The sequence below is a fragment of the Pinus tabuliformis genome, chromosome 5_1, assembly GCF_031772625.1.
Source record: "Pinus tabuliformis cultivar Carrire ecotype Pingquan chromosome 5_1, CPIR1, whole genome shotgun sequence".
NCBI lineage: Eukaryota > Viridiplantae > Streptophyta > Pinopsida > Pinales > Pinaceae > Pinus > Pinus tabuliformis.
The window spans coordinates 932,970,359-932,996,485 of NC_142305.1; the positions used below are offsets into that span (position 1 = coordinate 932,970,359).

Here is a 26,127-nt window from a genome sequence, read left to right on the forward strand (position 1 = left end):
GATGTGATTGGTTCTTGTGCATGTATTTTTGTCTGGGTAATTGTGTGATAACTGCAGTAGAATTTATTTTAGTATTTACAGAAAAGATTTCGTAAATAACATATTGTGAATAATAAGTAGGTGAAATAAATCAGTTGTTGCAATAGTAGAATTTCTGTTTAGAAATTTTCACATTAAGGCATGAGACATGGAAAACATTGTGGATCCTACTCCCCTAAGGCAGCTCCAACTCATAAACCACCTCCCCAACTCGTCTAATCACCTGGTAGGGCCCATAGAAGCGCGGTTGTAGCTTCTCGGCCCCCTTCTGTTTCAGCGTGGACTGCTTGTAAGGCTGCAATCAGAGGTATACCAAGTCCCCCTCCTCAAATGTCTCTTTGTCCTGTGCCGGTCTGCGTAAAGTTTCTGCTGATTTTGGGCTGCCACCAAATTATCCTTGAGAGCCTTGAGGATATCTTGGCTCTCTTGGACACAGTCTTTGGCCTTTGGGGCCCAGTTGTCTCCAAAAAAATTATCAACAAAAGACAATGCATGATATCCATAAAGGGCATGGAAAGGAGTCATACCGATGGACATGTGGTGCATGGTGTTTTAGTAGTACTCGCCCAAATGCAACCACCGAATCCAAGTCCTCTGCTGACATGTCACGTAGTTCCTCAGGTACCCATCCAATCACTGATTGACTCTCTCCGTCTGGCCATCTGTCTGAGGGTGATATCTGGTTCTAGGAGTGAGCTCCGTCCCAACCAACCTGAAGGGTTTTTGCCAAAAGCCTCCCATGAATTTGCTGTCCCTGTCGCTCATTATGTTCTTGGGGAGCCCGTGCAATCTAAAAATCTCCCGGAAGAACAACTTGGCAACTTGTGCAGCCGTGTACCTGGTGGGGATGGCAAAGAAGTAGGCAAATTTGGTCAACCTGTCGACCACTACGTATATGCAATCCTTCTCTGCACTGTGGGGAGCCCTGTGATGAAATCCATTGAAATACTTTCCCATTTCCCCTCCAGGATGGGAAGTGGTTGTAGCAATCCTACGGGGTGGGTCAGCTCCCCCTTGTTCCTCTGACAAGCCTCACACTCTTGTACGTGCTGCAGCACGTCCTCCTTGAGGCCCTTCCACGTGAATCTCTCTCGGACAGCCATATAAGTCTTCTGAAACCCCTGGTGCCCGGACAATGGTGAATCATGTGTTGCCTGGAGTACCCTCTCCCTCAACTGCGAGTTGGGCACTAAGTAAATGCGCCCCTTGTAATAGATGACCTCATCCATCACACGGTAACACTCATCTGCATGGGTACCCTCCGATACCTCGTATGCCCTCCAACCTTTGGAGTACTCCACCAACAACTGAGCCTTCCAATCATGGCAAATGCTCACGAGAGATAACCTAGCTGGTCTTTGAGATAGAGAATCAACCACCACATTGTGCTTTCCCTGCACATACACTATATCGAAGTCATAGGCCTGCACCTTGCTGACCCATCTCTGTTGCCTGTCATTGAGGCCTTGTTGCCCCATGAAATGTCGAAGACTGTTGTGATCAGTCTTCACTCGGAATTGGTAGCCCACCAAGTACTGGCGGAACTTGGCCAATGCATGCATAATGGCTAGCATCTCCTTGTCATATATGGAATATGACAGCTCATGCTGTAGGAGCTTTCGACTCTCGAAAGCAATGGGATGCCCTTCCTCTGACAATACTTGTCCAACTCCTACCCTAGATGCATCACACTCCACCGTGAATGGCTGGGAAAAATCTGGAAGTGCCAAAACGGGGCGACTGCTCATGACCTCCTTGAGGCGACCAAGGCAACTTGTGCTCCATTAGTCAATGTGAAGGCCCCCTTCTTGGTCAAGTCAGTCAAGGGTGTTGCCACCTGTGAGAACCCCTTGACAAACTTTTTGTAGTAGGTGAAAATACCCAGGAAGCCCCTCAGCGTAGTCACATCTTGGGGTACTGGCCAATCTCGGATGGCCCGAATCTTCTCCTCGTGGACCTTCACCCCATCAACGCCAATGATATGCCCTAGGTAGAGCATATCTGTCAACCCAAACTCGCACTTGGAGAGCTTGGCATAAAACTGTTTCGCCTCTAGAATGCACAATACCTCCTCCAAGTGTTGGAGGTGCTCCTGCCATGTTCGGCTGTAAATCAGAATGTCATCAAAGAAAACTAGCACGAACCTCCTCAACTATCCTTGAAAAACATGGTTCATGCATGACTGGAATGTGGCCAGAGCGTTGGTCAACCCAAATGGCATGACCAGAAACTCAAAGTGCCCTAGTGTCACCGGAAAGCTGTCTTAGGGATATCTTGATCCCTCACCCTGATTTGCTGGTACCTTGAACCTATATCAATCTTAGAGAAGTACTTGGCTGAAGGGTTCCATCCTTCTTCTTCACCAATACCACTAAAGAAGCGAAACGACTAGAACTTGGCTTGATATGGCCCAATGCTAGCAGCTCTTGGATGGCCTTCTCAATCTCATCCTTATAGGCTTTTTGATGCTTGTAAGGAGTGGTGACCATTGCCTGCACACCCGGCTCCAACTCAATAGTGTGCTGAAACCCTCTGTCTGGTGGTTGCCCTAGTGGAATGTCCCCAAACACTACTGTGTATCTGTCCAGCAAGGCCTGTATGTTTGTTGCTGGTGGCTGAGCCTGTCCTCCAGCCTCTGAGATCCTCAGCTCAAATTCCCATGCAATGTCCCCATGTCGTAAATCTGCCTCCATCCTGTGGGCCGAAACTGTCTGAGGTGGATAAGACTGCATGCCTCTCAAGACTACCAGTTTGCCATCCGAGCCAATGAAATCCATCTTCGACTTCCTCCAATCTATCGTGACTCGCCCAAGGGAATACAATCACTGGACACCCATCACCACATTGGTGTCTAGCACTTCGACCACAAAGAAGTGGTCCGTCATCGAGTAGTTCCGCATAACTACTGTCAAGGAGGGCACATATCTAGCGCATTGTATGGTACGGTCACCTGGTACTAGGACTGAGAAGCCCTCGAACTTTGCCATGGTGACGACCCTCCTTTGGACCAACTGGGCACCTATGAAATTGTGGGTAGCCCCATTGTCCACTAGCATTGACACCCTCTGTCCCTGCATAGTGCCTTTGATCCTTAGTGTCAAAATTTGGGAATCTTGCATAAGTAAGCAAGAACTCCCCCTGCTGGGGCAAGGGATGCCCCACCCTGTGGAGGTAGTGGTGGTGGCCCTCTGTCTGTTGGATTCTCGCCGTCTGCCCCACCGTAATCGTGCTCCACCTCATCCTCCTGGTCACTATCAAAAAAGACCTCAATGTAGTGTGCTCTCCCAGCAGTGCACCGATGGCCTGGTGCCCAAGGCTCTCTACATGTGAAGCATAGCTTCCTACTCCGGAGGTCCTTTCGTGTCTCGTTGTCCAACTGCCCCCTCCCTTGTGTGGTCCTTTGAGGTGGAGGTCTAGTCTCATGCCCCTTTTGTGGGAAAGGGGTCCGTGCAGGAAATGGTGCTCTAGTCTTTGGGATGGTCCCCTGCAGATCTCTGGCACACAATACTGCTTCCTGCAGCGTGGAGGGTCTGCGTGACTTCACCAGTGCATGTAGGGGCTCAAGCAAGCCCTCAATGAATGTATACACCCTCCTTGCCTCGCATAGATCTAGGATCATCACTAACAACCGCAAAAAATCTGAGAAGTACTGCTTTGGGTTACCTGTTTGGTGCAGTTGGGTTAGCTCTCTGAAATTAGCCTCTGGATCGCTATGATTAAATCGCTCCACCACCCTTGTGGTGAAGTCCTCATAAGAAACTATGTGGGCATGCCCTATGGTGTTCAAGCCATGAAAACACCAACCATGGGCTTCCCCCTCCATGTGCAGTGTGGCCATTTTAATGGCTTCCTGCTCTGTCATCTGGTTGAGTTGGAAGCAGGTGTCCATTTTCTCAACCCAAGCCCTGGCCGTGCACTTGGCAGTGCCATCGAAAGTAGGGAAATACATCCTCCCTATGGTTCTCTGCAACTTGTAGTTCTGGGTCCCTTGTCCTCCATACCCCTTATTCTTCTCACTCTGCTTGAGCTTGCAGTAATCTCTGAAGGAGAGGGCTTCTTTAAAGTCTTCATCCATAGACTGCCACTCTCTGAAGTAATCTCCCATTTGAGGGGGGTCTTCCTCCCTTGCAGGCTCGATTTGTGCCACTGGCACGAAGGAAGGTAGTGTAGCACGAGTTGGCACATTGACTGAAGGGCATTGCGTTGTAGGTGAGGGGTGATCGAATGGCTGAGAGGCCCCAGAAGTTTCCCCATACAAAAACCCTCTAGGTGTGGTCCTCTCTCTATTTTGATCTTGTTGACCACTACGTGTCAACTCCCCATAGCAAGTACACCCCCTTTTCTTCGCAAAAGGGATAACGCTTGATTGACATGTTTGTGCCTGTCATCATCAGCCCGATCATATTGTTTTGTAAACCCAGTCTGCATATGTGAATTGTAAATAATCTTAGCAGAGTTGAGTCATGTATGTAAATTGCCTAGGTGGACCTAATTTTCTAGTGATAATCTACGTTCCGGAAGGTTTTTTGTCTCACCGATCCATGATCGGAAAAGTTTTCCTTCAGCTTAACCCCAAAGCCGGAATGAATTTTGCCATTAGAATCTTAGAGGAATCCTAGTGTGTTAATCTGCTTGATTATAGTTGTGTCGCAGAACTGGGTGATTTATGAGGGTCTATGTCAAATGGGTTTTTCCCCTTGAGATGTAAAATTGTAAAAGTCATGATGTAAAGTGTCTTGAGGGTTAGGAAATGTTTTAATCCTCTCATAAGTCCTAAGTCCTAGGTCCTAGGGAATTTTTTCCAAAGGCTAAGTTCGAGGATCCATTTAAAAATAAATTAAAAATTAAAAAATTGAAAAGATAAAAAACAATAAAAAACTAAAATAATAATAATAATAATAATAAATAAATAAATAAATAAAAATAAAATAAAATAAATAAAAAAATAATAAAATAAAATAAAAACTTAAAAATAATAAAATAATAATATTTTTGAGTAAATAAATGCAGAATTTCAAATTTTTAATGCATTAAAAATTCGACGGATGAGATTAAGAGATATCTTGATCCTCATCGACGGTCGAGATCATTTTGACATGGATCACTCGAACTAGCTGTTGGGAATTTTTCCTTTAAATAGGGTGCTAGGGGTCATTTGAGAGGAGATTAGATCTGAGAGTCTGGTGCTAAAGAAAGCTCTCTTGTAGTCATTTTTTGTGCAATAAAAAAGACTTTGGGGTTAAAAATCTTGCTGGTGTTACTCTTCTGAAAATGCTGTAAGATGATTTATTTTTCTGCATAATTTTATTTTCAGCTATTGATTTTAGCTTGATGAAGATTGATTCAGGCACAGGTATCTTGTCTGATCTCTAGGGTTTGAATGATAGTTTAGATTTTGAAATATAGTGGCAGGTATCTCCATTTGATCTGGGTTTCACTATTGTTTTCTCCCTCTATGTTAATGGTTGATTTTAAGTTGTGCAGGAAATCCTTTTTTTCCAGATTACCGGGCGTTAGGGGAAGTTCTCGGCTGAACCAGCCAACTCCCGGATTGTGTTTTTTGAAAGAGCCCAGCTAGTTTTTAATCCCGGGCTTATCATCTGAATTTTTTTTATGAATGCATGCAGGGTTTTCCGAAGTGTTCACATTAAAATTAAATTCTGAAAATACTACTGTGATTATTGATAAATCTGGCTGCTAAAGAGCCTTAGATCTGTAAATGCTGTAACTGTTTAGCTGATTTAGGGTTTTAGTTTCATTTTCTGCACATCTTATTCTTTGGGTGTTTTTCCATTTCAGGTTGCAGGGTTTTCTAGGGATTTCTGAGGGTTTATCCAAGTTGTTTTGCTGTCCAAGGGTTTCAATTTCAGTTGTTTTCAGATCTGGAGGGTTTCGATTGTATTGCAGGAAGAAAGTTTCTCGAACTTTTTTTTGTGAACTGGGTAAAACCTTTGTTGCTTCACTATCTCCAGATTCGTTACCCTTGCATCGGCTTGTTGTACCTGCAACTCCCACTCTGTTCCTCAGTCATCTCCTTCCTCACGCTGTGTCTTTTTCTTCCGCTGTTGCTGTCCCAGCTTCACTGTGCATATCCCTCACTTACCCGCTACTTTGCAGCCATCCAAAACACACACATATTCACACTGCTCCTTGCTTCGTCCCTTATCTGCAAACCTGCAAAAACAGAAAAAAGGGGACAGCTACCTTTGCAGTAACTTCTTGCTTCTTCTTGACCTACGCAGCCAGCTTCCTACATTGCCCAGCCACGCTATCATCATTCCAAACTCTGCTCACGGCTTTTCATTTTGGTCACCCATCCAACTTGCAAGCAAACCTGCATTTTCTCCAAGCAAATTTGCGTCTCTGCCCTACTGTCGGTTCATCTCCACGCGGGAAGCATCTTCACGTAGCTCGCCATATCTTCTGCGCAGGCATTATTACTTGCAGCAATCTCCACGCAGCTGAGCTTTCCATCTCTGCTATCAATCATGCTTTCCTTCCTGCGTGCTACCTGGTCTGAGCTTCATTGACCCTTCACGCTGCCACTTCCAGCTGCAAGTCTAACCCGCAATCCGTCCAGTTCCATTGTTGAACCTGCATCAAACCCTTGAGCAAGTATTTCTTCCTGCCCACCAGCGTGCTGCGTGGATCGAGCTCCATCGTCCCATCTGCTCCTTTTCGCCGTCAAACTTCCGTCGACCTGCGTAGCACCAAACGAACTCATCGATTTTCTTTTGGTCTAATGTTAGGTTGCGTATTGTGAATTCGATTTGATATGCATGCATAGGTTGATTTTTTTTAAATAGATTTAAGTTTTAGTTTAGATATGTCATTTTATTTCATGGTTAGGTGTTTTCTTAGATTTATTCACATAGATTTAATTGTTTTTCCAAAGTTATGATTTAAATTAAAAACAAAAAGTTCCTATAATTTAGTTTTAGATTTATTAAATTGTTCAGTTTTGTTTAGATTTACTTTTCTTTTAGATTTAGCTTTTGATTAGATTTTAATTTAAAGTTTTGTTTTAAAAATATAACAATAAAAAATTCATAAAAATTATAAAACTTTAAAAAATCATAAAGAGTTTTCTTTTCTTATGGTTTAGATTTTTTATTTAATTTAGTTTAGAATTGATTTTGTTTAAAGTTAGATCTAAATATATATATATATATATATATATATATATATATAAAATAAAAAATAACAAATTTTATAGTTTAGAAATTTCTTTAGATTTTTGTTTTATTTAAAAAAATATAAAAATATTTTGGGAAATTTTTTGCCAATTTCAGTCTTGGCTCAGGAATTTCTTAGGTTTTATCTTTTCTGCTGAGGCTAAAATTTTGATGTAGGAATGAATGTTTAACATGCTTTAACGTTCATCTGAATGATTAACTACGTGAATGTGATCTCTGGTTAATATTTTACGTGATTGTTTAAAGCACTTTATCTTTCGAAATTTTAATTGCTAGAGTATCATTAGGCCATTGAGCCTTTATTGATTATCTCGTATCTGGTAAAAGTTAAGCTTTGATGATAAACGATTGTTGATAAGTCCATATTTTTGCAGCATTTGATAAATAATCGTTTAGTCATTTATTTTATAAGGCACTGGTTTGTAAATTAATAAAATCAATTTAGTGCTGGTTTCCCTTCATGTCTCCCAACCCAACTGATTCACAGTTGGTCATCCATTTTCCCATAAGGTCTACCCCCCTTAGCCGCGGGAGACAGGCTTAAACGGAGAGATCGGGGATCAGGGTGACAGCCCCCGGTCTGAGCGTTGTCGTGACAATCTGTGCGACAACAGATCTCTTCCAGCATGTCTTTCTGTCCCTTGGCCAAGTCACTCAGGGCCCTCAGAAGGCTGTCAAAAGCCATCTCTTCCCTACTCTTGGGTTCTGCCATTTCCTCCTCTTCTGCTACTGCTTTCCCCTTGTCCTCCATATTTGGAGTAATCTCTAACTCCCTTTCTCTGCTCCTGTACCTTTGTCTCTGGTAGGTGATGTTCTGTTGGTACCCTTCTCTCATAGGAGACAATCCCCACAGCTGAGCCAAGAACTAGGCTATGATACCACTGTAATGATCCTAAATAGGAATACAAGTGATAACAACAAATATTTTATGCAGCAAATTACAAAAACGAAATATTCATCAAGCACCCATAGAAAAACTGCAAATGGAAAACTTCTGAGCCATTTTATTTAATTTTTGCAAGCCAAATACAATAGATGATGGAATGGTGCACCTGGGCTTGTCTCAATGGACAAGCAGGACCAAACCCAGGTAGGAAAAAGGCTGAGCTAAAGGCTGCCCAGTTGCTGCACCAATCTGCACTGCGCTGCCCAGAAAACTGTTGCTCTACTGAAGTTCAAATGGCTGGAAAGTGCACTAAAACTGCCCAGAAATTTATATGCTTTTAACCCCAGACTCCTTGGCCAAAACCCAGAAAAACCCAGAAGGGATTTTAGCTGGTTTGGACTTTTGATTTTCGACCCCCTTGGAGCCTCACCTCAACTGTAGCTGCAAAACTCAGCCTGTTGGAAACTGCCTGTAAATCCACCTGAAAACTCCTCCAAAATGCTGAGTTCACCCCTGCTATCCAACTCCTGACTTCTCGGATGAGCTCTTGGCCCCGTTGTCGCGCAGATTGACCCGACAACGCTCAGACCGGGGGCTGTCACTCTGATCCCCGATCTCTCCGTTTAAGCCTGTCTCCCGCGGCTAAGGGGGGTAGACCCTATGAGGTGAAGGAGACCAACTGTTGGTCAGTTGGTTTGGGAGACACAAAGCACTAAAATGATTTTATTAATTTAGCGGACCAGTGCTTTACAAGATTTATGTTTAAATGATTACTCGCTAGATGATATAGAAATACAAACAATGAAAAGCAATCATTTATCATTAAACGACTAGAACGACGCAAGATATCAGTTAAAAAGCACAAAGTTCTTATAATGACCAAATCTCAATAACGATATCCAGCAATTAAAAAATTCTAAAAAGATCAATGCTTTAAACAACCACGCAATTATGAAACATTAACCAGATATCATATGCAGCTAATCTTTAAGATATATTCATGCGCAGACTTGTCTAAGATGATAAACATTCATTCCACATAAATTTAAATCTCAGCGTGAAAAAATATGACGTGACGATTTCCCAAGAAAAACCGAAAACTGGCAAAATTCCTCACAGTACGTTTTATGCTACACTTAAAAGAAAATTTTCTTCTTTTCCCCTTCTTCTTCTTCTTTTTTTTTTTTTTTAAATAAAGCTAAAATAAAAATTTAAAATTTTAAACTTAAAGCTAAAGTAAAACTAAATTAAAATCTAAAAGAAAATAAAATTTAAATAAAAAAAATGAATTTTTTTTTATCCTAGACCAAATCTTTTTTTATTTCTTTGATTTGATATTTAATAAAAATCTAAAAAAAAAGAAACTATTTAATAAATCTAAAATCTAAAAAATGATGAGATTAAAAAATATGACTAAAACCCTAACCTAAAAGAACTAAGACTTGGCCACGCAAATCATATATCATCAAGCTGAACATTAAGCAGTCAAAAGAAATGTCTAACCAAAACGTTGAAAGGTAATGTCATAGCTAACGCAGAAAAAAAGATATCGTAACCCTGCTTTAACACCAAAGGAGAGATTGGACGCACGAAGAAATCTTCGATAGGCACAGGTGACGACGGCGATCTGAACAGAAAAACGCGTGGATGGGTCTGAGGTTGTGGGCCGACGCACTGACTAAAAACGAGTTCATGCAAACGCCTTTTTGATGCTGCACAGGCTGACGGCACCAGGGACACAAACAATAAGAAAGCTCAACCCATGCACGCTGATGATCATCGGAATACTGAATCGGGGCTTTGAATTTTGCTGCGGGTTTTATGTCCACAGGTCAGCGTAATGATTTCAAGCGATGGCGGAAGCGTTAAGAAGAGGAAATCGCAAGGAAACGGACAGAGAAGCTCAACGTTGGTTCGGTGAGGGTGCAGCGGTGGTGAGATCGACGTGCTGGGTGATAACACTTAGCGTGGGTGGCTCAAATTCGAAGGAAATGTAGACAAAGAGAAGAAAAGAGGCTAGACGCAGGTAGTACAGGTTGATTTTGAGGGCACGGATTAAACCTGAGCTCAGAAAAATGATGGTATTAACACGTATTTTCAGCGGAGATCGACAATTCAACACACTGTTTTGGAGCATACCTGAGGATGCTGAGCTGAAAGAGCTCTATTGAGATTGGATCTTCTTACCTGGACTGGAAGTTAAATGAGTTGACAAGGGTTCTGCTGACGTCTTTCACTTGAAATTTCTCCAAAAAAAAATGCCCAACCTACGCTGGACGCAGTGAAGGCAAGTAGAACTAACGAGTTCTTCTTCGTCTGAGGAGTATTTTAATGGTGAACAGAGAAGAACGCAAGTATAGAGGGACGTAGAGATTGGCGTAGGCTCCCCTTTTCTTTTTAGATGACAGCTGGGCGGACATGCAGCTTTTCAACGCAACATATATCACTTGGACAACGAAATGATAACCCTGCAGAACTTAATTTTTCCTCCAGATCGTACCTCAGGCCTGTAACCTGCAAAATAGAAAACAAAAACCCGGCAGATATATGCAAAGTTTTAAAGTAAAACCCTTCAAAATTAACCTAAAATCACAAAAACTCGCAGCTCTAGAACAACCAGATTTAGCAATAACAGCAGTAATATTTTCAAAATATCAGAAACTTCAACTTTGTTGTGAAAAGGCTTGAAAAATCTCTCATGCAAACCAGAAAAGTAAATTTAAATGATTAACCTATGGTAAAAATTAGCTGGGCTCTGCAAGGAAGAGCCTGTGGGAGTTGGCTGGTTCAGCCTAGAACTTCCCTAAACGCCCACCAATCTTCCTCAGTAAGGGTTTTCTGCACAGCTTAAATCAACCATCAGCAAAGAGAGCAAAAATGATGCTAGATCTCAAAAAGCAATGGAGATACCTGCCATTACTTCAGAAACCCTAACACCACTCAAACCCTAGCAAGTGAACAAGATTCCTGTGCTCATAATACTCTAAAAAATAAGCTGTTATTAATGGCTGAAAAATAAAATATGCAGAAAATAAAACAGCTCACAGCACTTCCAGAGAGTAACACCAGCGAGATTTGAACCCCAAAGTCTTCTTTTATTAACCAGAAACAGATTACAAGAGACCTTCTTCAGCACAAGACTCACAGATCGAATGATCTCAAATGACTCCTAGCACCCTATTTAAAGGAAAAGATCCCAACGGCTAGTTCGAGTGATCCATGTCGAAATGATCTCGACCGTCGATGAGGATCAAGACATCTCTTAATCTCATCCGTCAAAATTATTAATTCATTAAAAAATGAAATTTTGCATGTATTTACTCAAAATATTATTATTTTATTATTTTTTAGGGTTTTTGCTTTATTTTATGATTTTTTATTTTTTTATTATTTTTATTTTTATTTTTCAGTTATTTATTTATTTATTTTTAATTTTTTAATTTTTTAAATTAATTTTATAAATGGATCCTCGAACTTAGCCTTTGGAAAAAACACCTAGGACCTAGGACTTAGGACTCATGAGGGGATTTAAAATATTTTCCAACCCTCAAGACACTTTACATCATGACTTTTACAATTTACATCTTAAGGGGACAAACCCACTTAACACAGACCCTCATAAGCCACCCAGTTCTGCGACACAACTATAATGTAGCAGATTAACACACTAGGATTCTCCTAAAATTTTAATAACAAAATCAATCCTGGCTTTAGGGTTAGGCTGAAGGAAAACTCTGCCGATCATGGATCGGTGAGACGAAAAACCTTCTGGGACGTAGATTATCATTAGAAAGTTAGGTCCACCCAGGCAATTTACATACACGACTCATATCTGCTAAGATTATTTACATTTCATATATGCAGACTGGGTTTACAACATAAATCGATCAAGCTGTTGATGACTGCAGGATGGCACGGTCACGTCGATCAGGTGCTACCCCTTTTTGCAAAAAAAGGGGGTGTACTGCATGGGTAGTTGACCGGCAGTGGTCAACATCTGGCTCTACTTGGGGACACGTTGCTGCACTGCAGGAATGTGAGAATCCAGAATCTGCATCCACGAAGTACATATAAAAATAAGTAGCGTCCATCCAAAAATCAACATATACATTAAGCACAGGAAAGATAAAAGCTCTTCATTTATTAACTATCTAGTAATATGAAAAGTAAATCTAATCCTAAGACAAAAATGAAATGCTGAAAACACAAGGAGTAGGGATAGAAATACAATACAAAGGATGCCCCATGGCATCAGATATCATCTATGAAGAACAGCTTGCGCATTTGGCCATTCGCTGGCAAATCAAGTGGTTCGCCATCCAATCTACTCAAGTGGAATGAGTTTGGTCCAGCTATGTCTCTAATGATGTACGGTCCCAGCCACAAACTGTCAAACTTCTTATGTTTTCCTGGTTTCTCATTTTTGCGATCCCAAAGCAATACCATATCTCCCACCTGCAAAGATCTATATCAAGAGCATTTATCAAAGCTTTTCTTAATGTTAGATTGGTTTTTACATATAGCATCAAAAGCTGTCCTACGAGCTTCATCTAACTCCACAATCTGATCTATTCTATTCTGAACAACATCTTTATTAGTAGAAAAATTCTGGAGAAGCTGATAAGCTGGCAACTTCAGGTGCACAGGTAAAGTAACATCCAAGCCATAAACTAATTCAAAGGGAGATTTACCAGTAGCGTTCTTCTTAGTGATTCTATCTGCCCATAAAGCATGATTTTGCTGTCCCATGATCTCTTATTATCCCCTACTATCTTCTTGATAATGGTTATGAGATTTTTGTTACTTGATTCAGCCAAACCATTACCCTGAGGATAGTAATTTGACGAATGAGATAAGACAATGCCATACTTGAAACAAAAAGATGAAAACTCTAAGGAACTAAAAGCCTTGGCATTGTCAGTAGTGATCTTAGCGGGGACACCAAATCTAGTAATGATGTTATTTTCAATGAAATCCATAATAACCTTTTCAGTGGCATTCTTAGCAGGAATGGCTGCAACCCATTTAGTAAAATAATCCGTAGCAGTCAAAATCCATGAGTAGCCATTGCTAGAATTTTCATGGAACTTCCCTATGAAGTCCAGACCCCAATGCTGAAAAGGTGCCTCTACAATAACAGGTTGTAGAGGCAGAGCAGCAAGCTTCTATTTCCCAGTGAATAGTTGACAGGCTTGACAAGCTCTAACAAACTTGTGCACATCAGAAAAGATTGAAGGCCAATAATAGCCAGCTCTCAGGATTTTGTGGGCGGTAGTTCTAGCGGCATAATGACCACCACAAAATCCTGAATGAAACTCAGAGATTAATTTCTTGGACTCAATGTCGTCAACACACCTAAGCACTATGCCCTCAGGATTTCTCCATCCAAGGCCATCCTTCATAAGGCAATACTTAGTGGCTTTTAGTCTAAGAGCCCTTCTCTTATGAGAAACTAAATGGTTAGGACATGCAAGATTCATTAAGTAATAAACTATGTCCTTGTACCACTCATGCTCTCCTAATCTTTGCAACTCTGGCGAAGATAAATCACTAAGACAGAACAAACCAAGAGTCTTTTCATTACCTTCAGTTAACATCTGAGCTAAACCTTGGCCTTTGATTAGCTTGGTGGGTCTGATCTCTAAATCATACTCTTGTATTTTAGTAACCCACCTAGCACGAGTCCCTAAGCAATCGGTTTGAGTTAATATATCCTTAACACCAGAATGTGGAACGAAAGTAATGATTTTAGAATAACCCACATAAGTTTTAAAGTGCTTAAGAGACTTAACCAGGGCATAGGCCTACTTTTCCATGGTATTGTACTTCAATTCGGAGTTTTGAAGTGCTCTACTCATGAAAGCAATAGGCTGCTCGTGACCATCTTTATTCTTTTGAAGTAAGACACCGGCAATGGTATCCTCGGAAGCGAAAGAAAAAATCATGAAATCCTTGGAATAATCAGGACTCACTAAGACAGGAGCTTTTGCGATAGCAGATTTGATTTCTTGGAAAGCCTTTTTGCCGTTTTCTTGCCAAACAAATTTTGCATCTTTTTTCAGAAGATTTTGAATAGGCTTGGCTATTTCTGCGTAATTTGGGATGAATCTTCTAATAAAATTTATCTTTCCAAGGAAAGACTGAAGGGATTTAAGATTATGTGGGAGAGGAATCTTTTGGATTGCTTCGATTCTTTCAGGATCAATCTTGATTCCTTCCTTCGAAATAATATGGCCCAATAATTTCCCTTCCGTTACCCCAAAAACAGACTTAGCCGGGTTCAAATAAATCCCATATTCTCTACATCTATTGAAGACTTGCCTAAGATGATCTATATGACTGATACCATCTTTAGAGAAAACAGTAAGATCATCTTGGTAAATTTCACTAATTTTCCCGATTAACCCTTTGAAGGCATAATCCATAGCCCTTTGGAAAGTAGCCCCAACGTTTGTTAATCCAAACGGCATTCTAATGTATTCAAAAGTACCCCAGGGCGTTGTGAAAGTGGTTTTATGTCGATCTTCCTTCTTAACCCGAACTTGATTATACCCAGAAAAACCATCTAGCAGCGACATCATTCCAAAGCCGGTTACTCTTTGCAATAAAGTTTCCATGTTTGGCAAAGGGTAATTATATTTTTTGCATGCTAGATTAAGGTTTCTAAAATCGATACAAAGTCTTATTGTACCATTCTTTTTCCTAACAATCACCAAATTCGAACACCATGTCGAATGCCTAGTTTGAGCGATGATCCCTGCTGCAAGCATTTTTGCAAGTTCTTTCTGGACCAAGGGGGCTAGCTTAGGATTAATTTGCCTAAGTTTCTGACGAAAGGGTTTAGCATTTTCATCCTTTAAGGGGATAGTATGCTCCATGACATCTTCCCTATAGCCCTTTAATTCATCATAAGAAAAGGCTAAAACATCTCGATATTCGCGAAGTAAATTAGTTAACTTCTTTATTTCCTCCAAACTAGTACCTTTACCAATTTTAACCATTTTCGGGTTTTCAGAAGTACCAATATTAATCTCGAGATATTCGCTTGGGTCCATCTTGTTTTCTTCTTTTAGCTTCGTAGCATCATCCCGATCAAAATGTTGCTCTAGAGCAACCACATTCCTAGGAGTAGGATTTATGATATGCTCCTGATTTAAAACTCCCTCCTCCTCAGAAACTATCTGGAAATCCTCAAACTCATCTAAACTATTAAGGAAACGAATGACTTGTTTTTCGTCATTAAAAACTTGCCAATGCTCTGAGTTGTCTGGAACAGATGGTCTGAATATTACTTCCATCTTAATCTTATCATTAATTAGATCATCCGACAACTGGAAAGTAGTAGCAGCCACGGCAAGTTCATCCGCCAAACTATTTTGCTCTCTTGGAATTGATTCGAGGTCAAGGGCATCAAAATGCCCCATAGTATCCCGCACAACATTTCTGTAGTTTCTTAATCTTTGATTTCTGCATGTGAATTTATTCTTAAGCTGCATGATAACTAATTCAGAATCTCCTTTAATGCTAAGCAATCTAACCTTCAAGGACTTGGCCAATTCAAGACCCAACAATATGGCCTCATATTCAGCGACATTGTTGGTTGCCTCAAATTCTAATCGATAGGCAAACTTGAAAATGTGACCAAGGGGAGATTTAAGCACTATTCCCGCACCTTTACCAGCCCTAGATGATGCACCATCAAAGTACATATACCAAACTTTATCCTTGAGACCCCTAATCTTATCATCGGGAGGAATTATAAAATTAGACATGATGGCATAGTTCCCAATGTCAGATTGCTCTTTGAGTATTTCGTTATGAGGTCTCTTAGGATCTTCAACATGAAATTTTCTTTCGGGCTCTCTATTTAGTCTTACCAAACCATCACCACTAGGAGAAGGAATCATGGCATATGACCAATTCATTTGAATACTTCCTCCTAGATCAGAGGCCCACTTTCTAGATAACAGCATACCCCAGGCATCAGGCACATCCACAACAACAATATCCATGACAACCATGATGTCTGGGTAAACTGAAAGATGAACTTGCAAATCTTTGATTAAACCATGCACTTCGATTTTCTTAGAATCCATGGCGCATATGTTATAATAGGGTCTAGAAACTCTTAAGTTAAGCTGTTCCATGACCCTTTTAGTCATTACACAAGCGGATGCACCAGAATCCAACATGCAATTATTCAATTTATACCCATTAACTAATAAGGTGATGAAAAAAGGCTGGTGATCTTTGTTATCAGCATCTAAGCTTTGCAGATATATGGGAGCATCATGATAGCCAACTTCCTGAGTCTTCTGTTGAGAAGTATTGACTTGAGGACCTTGAATCGCTTTTAGTAACTTGTCTCTTTGGGAAAGGATTTTAGCAATCTCGGAGACAAGAACCCAGATTTTAGCATTGTTATACCAACTTCCCAAATCGACATCTATTCCAGAGTTTAGACCAGGGTTAAAAGTTCGAAGGGGCATTTGATTCCCACTTTGATCTTTATCCTTTCTCTGATAGGTCAAATCCTTATCCCTAACAATTTCCAAGATTTGCTCAGGAGATGGTTTTTCACCATATAACCTTGCCAAAATATCATCTTCGTTTTCAAGGTTATTTATACTAAAAGGTGATGAAAGATTCACAACATCACGACTCCTTTCCTTGACCTCTATCCAATCATCCATAGACAAAGGAAACTTGCTGCCTACTACATTTATTTGATCACTTGTTCCAAACATTCCATTATCTAAAATTCTTCTAACAATGGGACAAGTGTCCTCTTCATGAAGAGCATCACAAACCCGACAATAAGGAGGAGCATTATCAACCAAATTAGTCAGCGGATTAGGTCTCTGCTCACTAGTTTGACCCTTCCTTTGCCAATTGTTATTTCTATTATTATTGTTTCGAGGTTGAAAATTCTGCGTTTGCGATCTTTCCATTTGAATCAACCTATTCTGCAAAGTGGTTATCTCCAATTTTTTGAAGCAATTTTAGAACAAGCTCACTTTCAGGTTCTTGGGCTGCTTTTCCCTTAGGTTCTTTTAGTTTCGTAGCAGCCCTATCGAAACCTGGGATCTCAGACTTTCCAGATGCAGCCTTGTCCTTTTCAAGTTCTATAGCTAAGGATTGGCAATCTCTATAATCATTAAGTTTAGCACGCCTTAATTCATAAGATGGTTCAGGACTAAAGGCATTAATGTAAAAATCTTGGAGAGTTTTATCTGTAGGTTTATAGTCTTGAGGTAATTCTCTAGCAATTCCGTTAAACCTTTTATTAAATTCTTCAACATTTTCATCCTCTCTCTTTTTTATTAGGTTAAGAGCTTTTACTAGGTGTCTTCCTTCTCTCTTATCTCCATATTTTTCTTTAAATGCATTAATGATCGACTGTAAAGAGTTAAATGAATTCTGAGGTTTTTCTGCAAACCAATCATAAGCATCGCCTCCTAAAGTTAAGATGAAAAGAGTCATTCTGACATCCTCATGATCAAAATCAACAGATCTTGCGTATTTAGCCATCCATATGCTAAAATCTCGCAAATGAGAGTTAGCACTAATCGCATTATTTCCTTGAAAATTAGGCAATTTATCGATCCCAACAGATGGAATATCGTTGGGATATCCTGGAATATTAGAAAAATCACAAGGGGCATACATATACATGATGTTGTGCCTAGCTTGACCTTTAAATAACAAATGAATATCAGAGAGGGCTTCTTGTCCAAGGTCTACAAGAAGTGTACGAGAAGCAAGTTTGTGTAATCGTACCCTGAGGACCTTTTCAGGATCAGGAGTAGGGTTGCACAGACTGCTTGGATGTCTTCTAGTGTACACTCTTGAAGATAATATATGAAGTGGAGTCGCCACCTGAACAAGAAAGGAAACACGGAAAAGCTTGAAATGCAAGAACCCAGGACAGAAAAACTCTATCCCCGGCAACGGCGCCAAAATGTGTTGTCGCGCAGATTGACACGACAACGCTCAAACCGGGGGCTGTCACCCTGATCCCCGATCCCTCCGTTTAAGCCTGTCTCCCGCGGCTAAGGGGGGTAGACCCTATGATATGACGAAGACCAACTATCGACCAGTTGGTTGGGAGATACGATATGATAAGAACTAAAATGAATTTAGAAGTTAAAAGACCAGTGCCTTATGAGAGCGATGTTTAAACAATTACTTGCTAGATAATGTAAAATTATAAACCATGAACAGTAATCATTTATCATCAAATAACTAGAACGACGCAAGATATCAGTTAAAACAACAACGTTCTTATGATGACCAAAGCTTAATAACAATATCCAGTAACTGAGAATTTTGAAAAGATGAATGCTTTACACAACCACTCAAATCATGAATCATCAACCAGATATTGCATTCGTATTCAAACTTGAATAATAACTGAAACTGGCAAACATGATAATTTCCTGAGAATAATAACTGAAACTGGCAAAATTTTTTTAAGCTAAAACCCAAATAAAATCTAAATTAATTTTTTTTTTTTTTTTTTAAACAAAACTTTAAAATTAAAATCTATTCTAAATATAAACTAAAACTACCAAAATTTTAAATCTAAAGTAAAATCGAAACTTGAAATAATTAAAATCTAATTATAACTTAACAAAAACCTAAATCTAAAATTAACCTACGTATCTAAAACTATAAACAAGACTATGTAAATGAAATGTAAATCTAAAAAATGGACATATGCGAAACACGCATGACCTTTCAGATACGCCTTGAACTTCACGTATATACCCAGCCAAAAGAACGAGCTCTTACTGCGATTTCCCTACGGTAGAACGATTTTTCAACGGCGGACTCTGATTTGCCTGCACGAGATGCCGAAAACAGACTTACAATGAAAACCTGGAGCGGAATGGTTCACGCACAGGTGACGGCGGCGATCTGATGAAAATGGAGCCCCCACGCAGAATAGCCACCGCTGGTTTACTTGAACGCTGGGCGCAGTGACAGGTTGATGTAGAAAACGTTTTGCCCAGCCAATGCCCTGCGGCCTCAAACCAGATAAATGCGTGAATGCTTTGTTGTTTGGCCCGTATTATACTCCAGGTGCCCACGCCCGTATCGAAACACAAATGCTTGGAGATGGAATGATTTACGATGAAGGCTTTTAGCCCATTTTTGTCTGCCTTACGCCTTTGATACTTTGCTAAATCCGCAGGCTTGCGTTTTCAGATGGTTGATATCTCAACCTATGGTTTGCAGCTTGAAGATCATGACCACGTGAAGTAGAATGGGTCATCCGCTGATAGCCTACTTTTAAAATTTAAAACAAAATTGATTTACAGGTTCCAAAATTCGATCAACCCCTGAATGATGGAGGTTTGAGCAGACAGCGACCACGCTAACATGAACAATGATCAGTGTGACGATTATGTGGAAACAAATCGAGAATCCCCTTTTTATGAATATCCTGAAATTTATAATTTTTGCTGTGCGTGATCACAAGAAAATGCCTGTTACCTGCAAAAGAAAAACCCCAACATAATACGTGCATAAAACAAAATTTGAAACCTCAAAAAGCTGATTAATTTACAGATTGTGGCCCCTGAAATGCCAGATTTAGCAATTACAGCAGTGATATTTTCAGAATATTAGAAACTTAAACTTTGTTGTGGAAGGGCTCAAAAAATCTCTCATGCAAACCAGAAAAGTAAATTTAAATGATTAACCCAGGGTAAAAATTAGCTGGGCTTTGCAAGGAAGAGCCTGTGGGAGTTGGCTGGTTCAGCCTAGAACTTCCCCAAACGCCCACCAATCTTCTTCAGTAAGGGTTTTCTGCACAGCTTAAATCAACCATCAGTAAAGAGAGCAAAAATGCTGCTAGATCTCAAAAAGTAATGGAGATACCTGCCATTACTTCAAAAACCCTAACACCACTCAAACCCTAGCAAGTGAACAAGATACCTGTGCTCACAATACTCTAAAAAATAAGCTGTTATTAATGGCTGAAAAATAAAATATGTAGAAAATAAAACAGCTCACAGCACTTCCAGAGAGTAACACCAGCCAGATTTGAACCCCAAAGTCTTCTTTTATTAACCAGAAACAGATTACAAGAGAGCTTCTTCAGCACAAGACTCACAGATCGAATGATCTCAAATGACTCCTAGCACCCTATTTAAAGGAAAAGATCCCAACGGCTAGTTCGAGTGATCCATGTCGAAATGATCTCGACCGTCGATGAGGATCAAGACATCTCTTAATCTCATCCGTCGAAATTATTAATTCATTAAAAAATGAAATTTTGCATGTATTTACTCAAAATATTATTATTTTATTATTTTTTAGGGCTTTTGCTTTATTTTATATTTTTTTATTATTTTTTTTATTATTTTTTTATTATTTTTCAGTTATTTATTTATTTATTTTTAATTTTTTAATTCATTTTCTAAATGGATCCTCGAACTTAGCCTTTGGAAAAAACACCTAGGACCTAGGACTTAGGACTCATGAGGGGATTTAAAATATTTTCCAACCCTCAAGACACTTTACATCATGACTTTTACAATTTACATCTTAAGGGGACAAACCCACTTAACACAGACCCTCATAAGCCACCCAGTTCTGCGACACAACTATAATCTAGCAGATTAACACACTAGGATTCTCCTAAAATTTTAATGACAAAATCAATCCCGGCTTTGGGGTCAGGCTGAAGGAAAACTCTGCTGATCATGGATCGGTGAGACGAAAAACCTTCCGGGACGTAGATTATCATTAGAAAGTTAGGTCCACCCAGGGAATTTACATACACGACTCATATCTGCTAAGATTATTTACATTTCATATATGCAGACTGGGTTTACAACATAAATCGATCAAGCTGTTGATGACTGCAGGATGGCACGGTCACGTCGATCAGGTGCTACCCCTTTTTGCAAAAAACTGCATGGGTAGTTGACCGGCAGTGGTCAACAGGCCCAAACCAGCTGCTCCCAAGCACCACGAAAATCTGCTGAGTGGCCTCTACGCTGTCTCTCAGCCCAACAGTTCGAATTGCTGGAATGCTAGCTCAGCTGGCTGTAAAACCCAATGAAAATGTTGGTCTAGTGTTGCTACCTCAGCTCCCTGACTCCCCGACAAGCAATATGATCTCTGCTGGCCTCAATCTCCCTCTGCGTGTTTCCTGGCTGCCCAGAAATACGCACTCCTTGCTCTGCGCTGGCTGCTGGTGTATGTCACTGCCCCGAAACTCTTGAAAACTCTTGTGGAACAGCCTCCCTAGGGCAGGCACGGATGGTCCCCCGAAGTAGAGGTTGAATCTCCTGCTTGAGAGACTCGTGGCTAAACAACTAGTAGACTCGCTAAACAATAGAGTGAATAGATGTGTAGTTGTTTGCAAATGTCAAAGCTGGAAACAAAATGAGGGTTGATCTCTCTTTATAACTCCTTGGGCCTCCTTAGCCTCATGTGGGCCCCTCCATCAACCCATTCTATTTTCCCTCCAAGCATATCGAATGGCTAATTCGAACTCCCATGTGGGTGGCACCCACATTCCACTAGCTACTAAATAAAGTCGATTTGGCCCCTAAGTCCCTAAGTCGAAACTGTGGGGTCCTCTTCCTTAGTAAAAATGTGCAAAATTGTGTAGCAGCACCTTGTTACTAATGTTTTTGAGAAGGGACATGACAGCCTATCTGATGCTACCAAAATCTAATAGGATATTATTGTTCTTTTCTAAAGGAAGTTGAGATAGGCTCCATATAAAGAGCATCTCTTCCTCGTTTGTTCTCATGGTCAGATTTTTGGAGCTTCCACTCCTTGGATCTTAATTGACATATCTTTCTTTGAGCATATGGTTGTGTAAGTGTTTCTTTGTTTGTGGATGTTGTTGTCAATTTTGAAGCTTCTCTATATTGTTTCTTATTTGGTGCATAAACATCGATGGTGAAACACTTATGTTTGTGACACTCTAACTATGTCGACCCATTCAAGGGTAAAATCTACCTCTTGGAAGGAAGATGTTTTGGAAGACATTTTGGGGTAACTCCTCTCTTTCTACCTTTGTTAGTTTGATAGTTACTTGGAGCCTTGCTTTATATATCCATTTTTGAACCCTAGCAAGAAATATTGACTACGTTTATCTTGTTGGCGAAGATTGCACCCTTGAGGATCCCTTCTTGTGGGGCCTTGGTCTTCATTGCAAATCTTGGTTAGACAAGAAGTTATTCTTTCTCCTTAGTTCTAATCTCTTTTTACTAAGCCTTGAATGAAATAAACCAATCTGTAAGAGGAGTTTTCTTCTTGACTCCATAAGCCCCTTTGATTCACCTTAACTCCATTGCCCTTGTTGAATCTGGCACTAATCATTGTTTCCTTCTATCACCTCTTTTGAAAACCTAACAACCCCAAAACATTGTTTTACTTTAACTACTCTCACCTTGCCTTGTGCCTCATTGCTTAGCTTTAGTAATTGTATGAGGGACAACCCCCCCAAGCTAGAGGAGAACTGGCCTAATGTGAAGTTTTAGATGATAGGCTGCTTAGGTGATAGTGGTGACCATCCTAATAGTTGTCCCTTCAGTTGTAACTTGTGATTTAGGGCTTTTATTATAAAGTACAGCTTGGGAGGAAACATTTCGGATCTGTTGTTGGAGTATAGGATATACTCCATTTCTCAGAAAATTGGAAGACTATGCTTCATGACATTTTTGTGAGTGTTTTGTTGAAGAATTCTTCCTCACACGGTGACTCCATGCAGGGACAAGACCCTTGTTATTTACATATTTTGAAGGCATTGTTGGGTGTAGAGACAAGTGCATTCATCAACATTGAAAGCTTTTTGAAAAAGCTCATCTTTGTGACTCGAGGTATTAGTATTAGTATGAACATTATTCATTGTTGATTTTTGTTTTCGAACTTGTATTCCAAATTTCTCTTCAACGTCTTAAATTAATAAATGTTTTGTCATGATGTGGCAATTTTCAACATACTTTCTGTTATGATACTGATTAACAAGGTTATTCTTTAACTAGCGTTCTCTGAACTTTCTTCTTATTTTTAAGCTGTTCACCAGTTAGTGAGTTTTTATAATGACGATGCACCATCTGACCTTGTTTATTTTCATCTCCTCTCTTGATTTAGACATATATATAATATCTTAGTTAGACATGCTTGAATCTGTTCATGCTAGAAGCTCTCACATGTAAAATATCGTGCCTTCCCTTCTCATGCACCTCCTAGGTTATTTGTTCCCTGGAGCTATTTATTAATTGAATAGATATATTATGGGATGTTGGTTTATATAAAGCTCACTACTTCACATTTTCCTTCCAGCTCTTGGTCTTGAAAATTGTATAGAGCATGTTTGGAAAGACACAGCTGTGTATTTAAAAAGTAACGAGCCTCTCTTAATTGGACGTGCCTATGGTCGTGTAAGTCGAAATCTTCTTCGTGAAGAGCTGTTAAAGAGGTCAGTTCTTTTCAGAAATTTATAGTGATGCATATATTAGGAGACTAATAATGAGTGTATTGGAAGCAATAGAGGAGCTTTTTTCCTGCAATATACCATAATTATAACTATATGGTTATCAGTTGTTCTCTAGATTTGGTTGTTTTCAGGTGTGCTGAAGCTGGAGTGCTATATCTCAATTCCAAAGTTGAGAAGATTACTGAAGCAAACGATGGTCATAGTGTTCTCTTTTGTGAAAATGGAGTGGCAGTTCCCTGCAGGTATAATTTAGATCTCTTTTCTTGCAACTTTATACAGTAGTAATTCAACTTTTAATATATCTAATTAACCCTGACTTTACATGCTATTATCTGGATTCTGTATACAGGCTTGTTACTGTTGCATCAGGGGCAGCGTCTGGAAAGTTTTTACAATATGAGCTAGATGGTCCACCAGTGGGTGTGCAGACTGCATATGGCATGGAGGTCGAAGTAAGTAAATTATTCAGGAAGCGTTTAAGAGGAATTCTTTGAACTGAGAGTAGTAAGGTCTGCAAATTTTCTCTGTGAATGGAACAATCACTCTAGAAATGTAATTTCCCTTGCCATTGGGAAACAACATCTTAAGTAGAAAAATTTCATTGTGCTTTAGTCATAAGAGGCTAAATTGTAGAATATAATCAAATAAATGTTAAAAGGAGTTACACTTTATGTAATGAGTCAATGACCCATCTCAAATTACAGGGAGCATAGAAATATTAGCATGCATATGATAGCTACATATCGTATACATCGCACTTGTATACATACTAACTAATTATAAATAAATGTCCAAGTATATGGTAATGAATTAATTATTGAAGTACTAAGTAAATGCCTAACCCACCAACATATAATAGTGAGTGGGGGTACTTGATATATATGCCACCATCATAATATATAACTAATACATACATTGGATTATACAAAATAAAAGTGAAATATATATATATATATATATATATATATAAAGGAAATTATATATTTTATATTAACTAAAAAATATATAATATAAATATATATATATTATATATATTATATCAACTAAAAAGGAACTAAATATATATGTACAAAAGGACGAATGACATAAACATGCACTGCACTCGTATACATACTAACTAATTATAAAAAAATGTCCAAATATAGTGTAATGAATTAATTATTGAAGTACTAAGTAAATGCCTAACTCACCAGCATATAATATAATAATGAGTGGGGGTACTTGATATGTATGCCACCATCATAATATATAACTAATACATACAATGGATTATACAAAATAAGAGTGAATTATATATATATATATATATATACTAAATAAAAGAAATTATGTATTTTATATTAATTAATAAAAATATAATAAAAATATATAGATATATATGTTATATCAACTAAAAAGGAACTAAATATATATGTTCAAAATGGCTAATGACATAAACATTTCAATAAGTAAAACCCAAACGACTTCAATAATTAATCATATAAATTTATAAGATTTGAATTAAATTAATAAACTTTAATAGAAGTATAAATTTAATAAATAATATTAAGTATTTCAATGAAATTGAATTACTTAACTTCGTTGTCACTTGAACTATATAAATATTAAATTAATGACATCAACTCATAACACTTATAAAAGTGTAACCGCCTCTAAAATTCATTAAACACCATTCTAGATGGTAGGTGACTGACAGAGAGCAAGGAAACCATATTATAATAGAAATTCAGGACGCTGAGACGGTGGAGGGCTTGGAGACAGTGGATGATTTGGGGATAAAAGGAGAATGAATAGGGCATAGGAAAGGGGGAGTTTTAATTTTGTCTTTCTGGTGAAGCGAAGACAGATGAGGAAATATGGAGAGAGCCACAAACGGAGGAGGAAGTTTGTGCAATTGTTCTTGGAGCTTTGGGCACAGGGGCCAGAAGACCTCAATTTCGAAGCCTTTTGGATCTAGGAACTGGATAGGTTGATCTTAGACAAGTTGGGATGAAATGATCGGTTTGGTAGTAGGAGTAGATTGGGAGCTACGACAACGGGAATCGAATTCAAAAGAGATTTTCAAGTAAGTATTTGCAATTAAATTGGTAAATTTAAGTTTAATTGATTGTTTGGTTAATTTGAAAATTTTGGGCATTAAATTTTGGTATCAGAGCTTGAGTTCCAAGCCATTTGGGATCTTATAGGCCCTACAACTACAATGCTTTGGAGATAATTCTTGTAGTTTTTCTGTTTTTACTGTGAAATACCACCTTGTTTCATCTTTGTCTCTGCCCACAGTTAATTGAACTTGTGTCCTTAATGTTTATATGACGTCATGTAGCATATTTTAAACAGGTATCCTCAATGTTATAGGGTTCACCGAATTAGGGAACCTCAAATTTTTTTTTCAAGGTTCAAGTTTACTTAGGTTCTACGTAAGTCACTGCATTCACCCGATTTCATTCATTAAGTTTGAGTTTTGGAACATTTAAAGAGTGGCCGCGCAAATTCATTAAAATTTAACAAGTTTGTTCACCAATCGACCTAGTCGCTAT

At 39.2% G+C, this 26,127-nt stretch overlaps 1 protein-coding gene across 6 annotated transcripts in view; it reads left to right on the top strand.

The window, feature by feature from the left end:
* Positions 1-26,127, top strand: part of LOC149167844 (lycopene epsilon cyclase, chloroplastic-like) — a 548,933-nt gene that overhangs the window by 216,218 nt on the left and 306,588 nt on the right. For 4 of the 6 annotated variants that reach the window (XM_089433192.1, XM_089433193.1, XM_089433188.1 and 1 more), the window contains exons 3-5: positions 23,437-23,572; positions 23,695-23,832; positions 23,940-24,042. In XM_089433192.1, the coding sequence (XP_089289318.1) occupies positions 23,437-23,572; positions 23,695-23,832; positions 23,940-24,042 (377 nt within the window). The remainder of the gene's footprint in view (positions 1-23,436; positions 23,573-23,694; positions 23,833-23,939; positions 24,043-26,127) is intronic. The other 2 variants (XM_089433190.1, XM_089433191.1) reach the window with 1 other exon arrangement.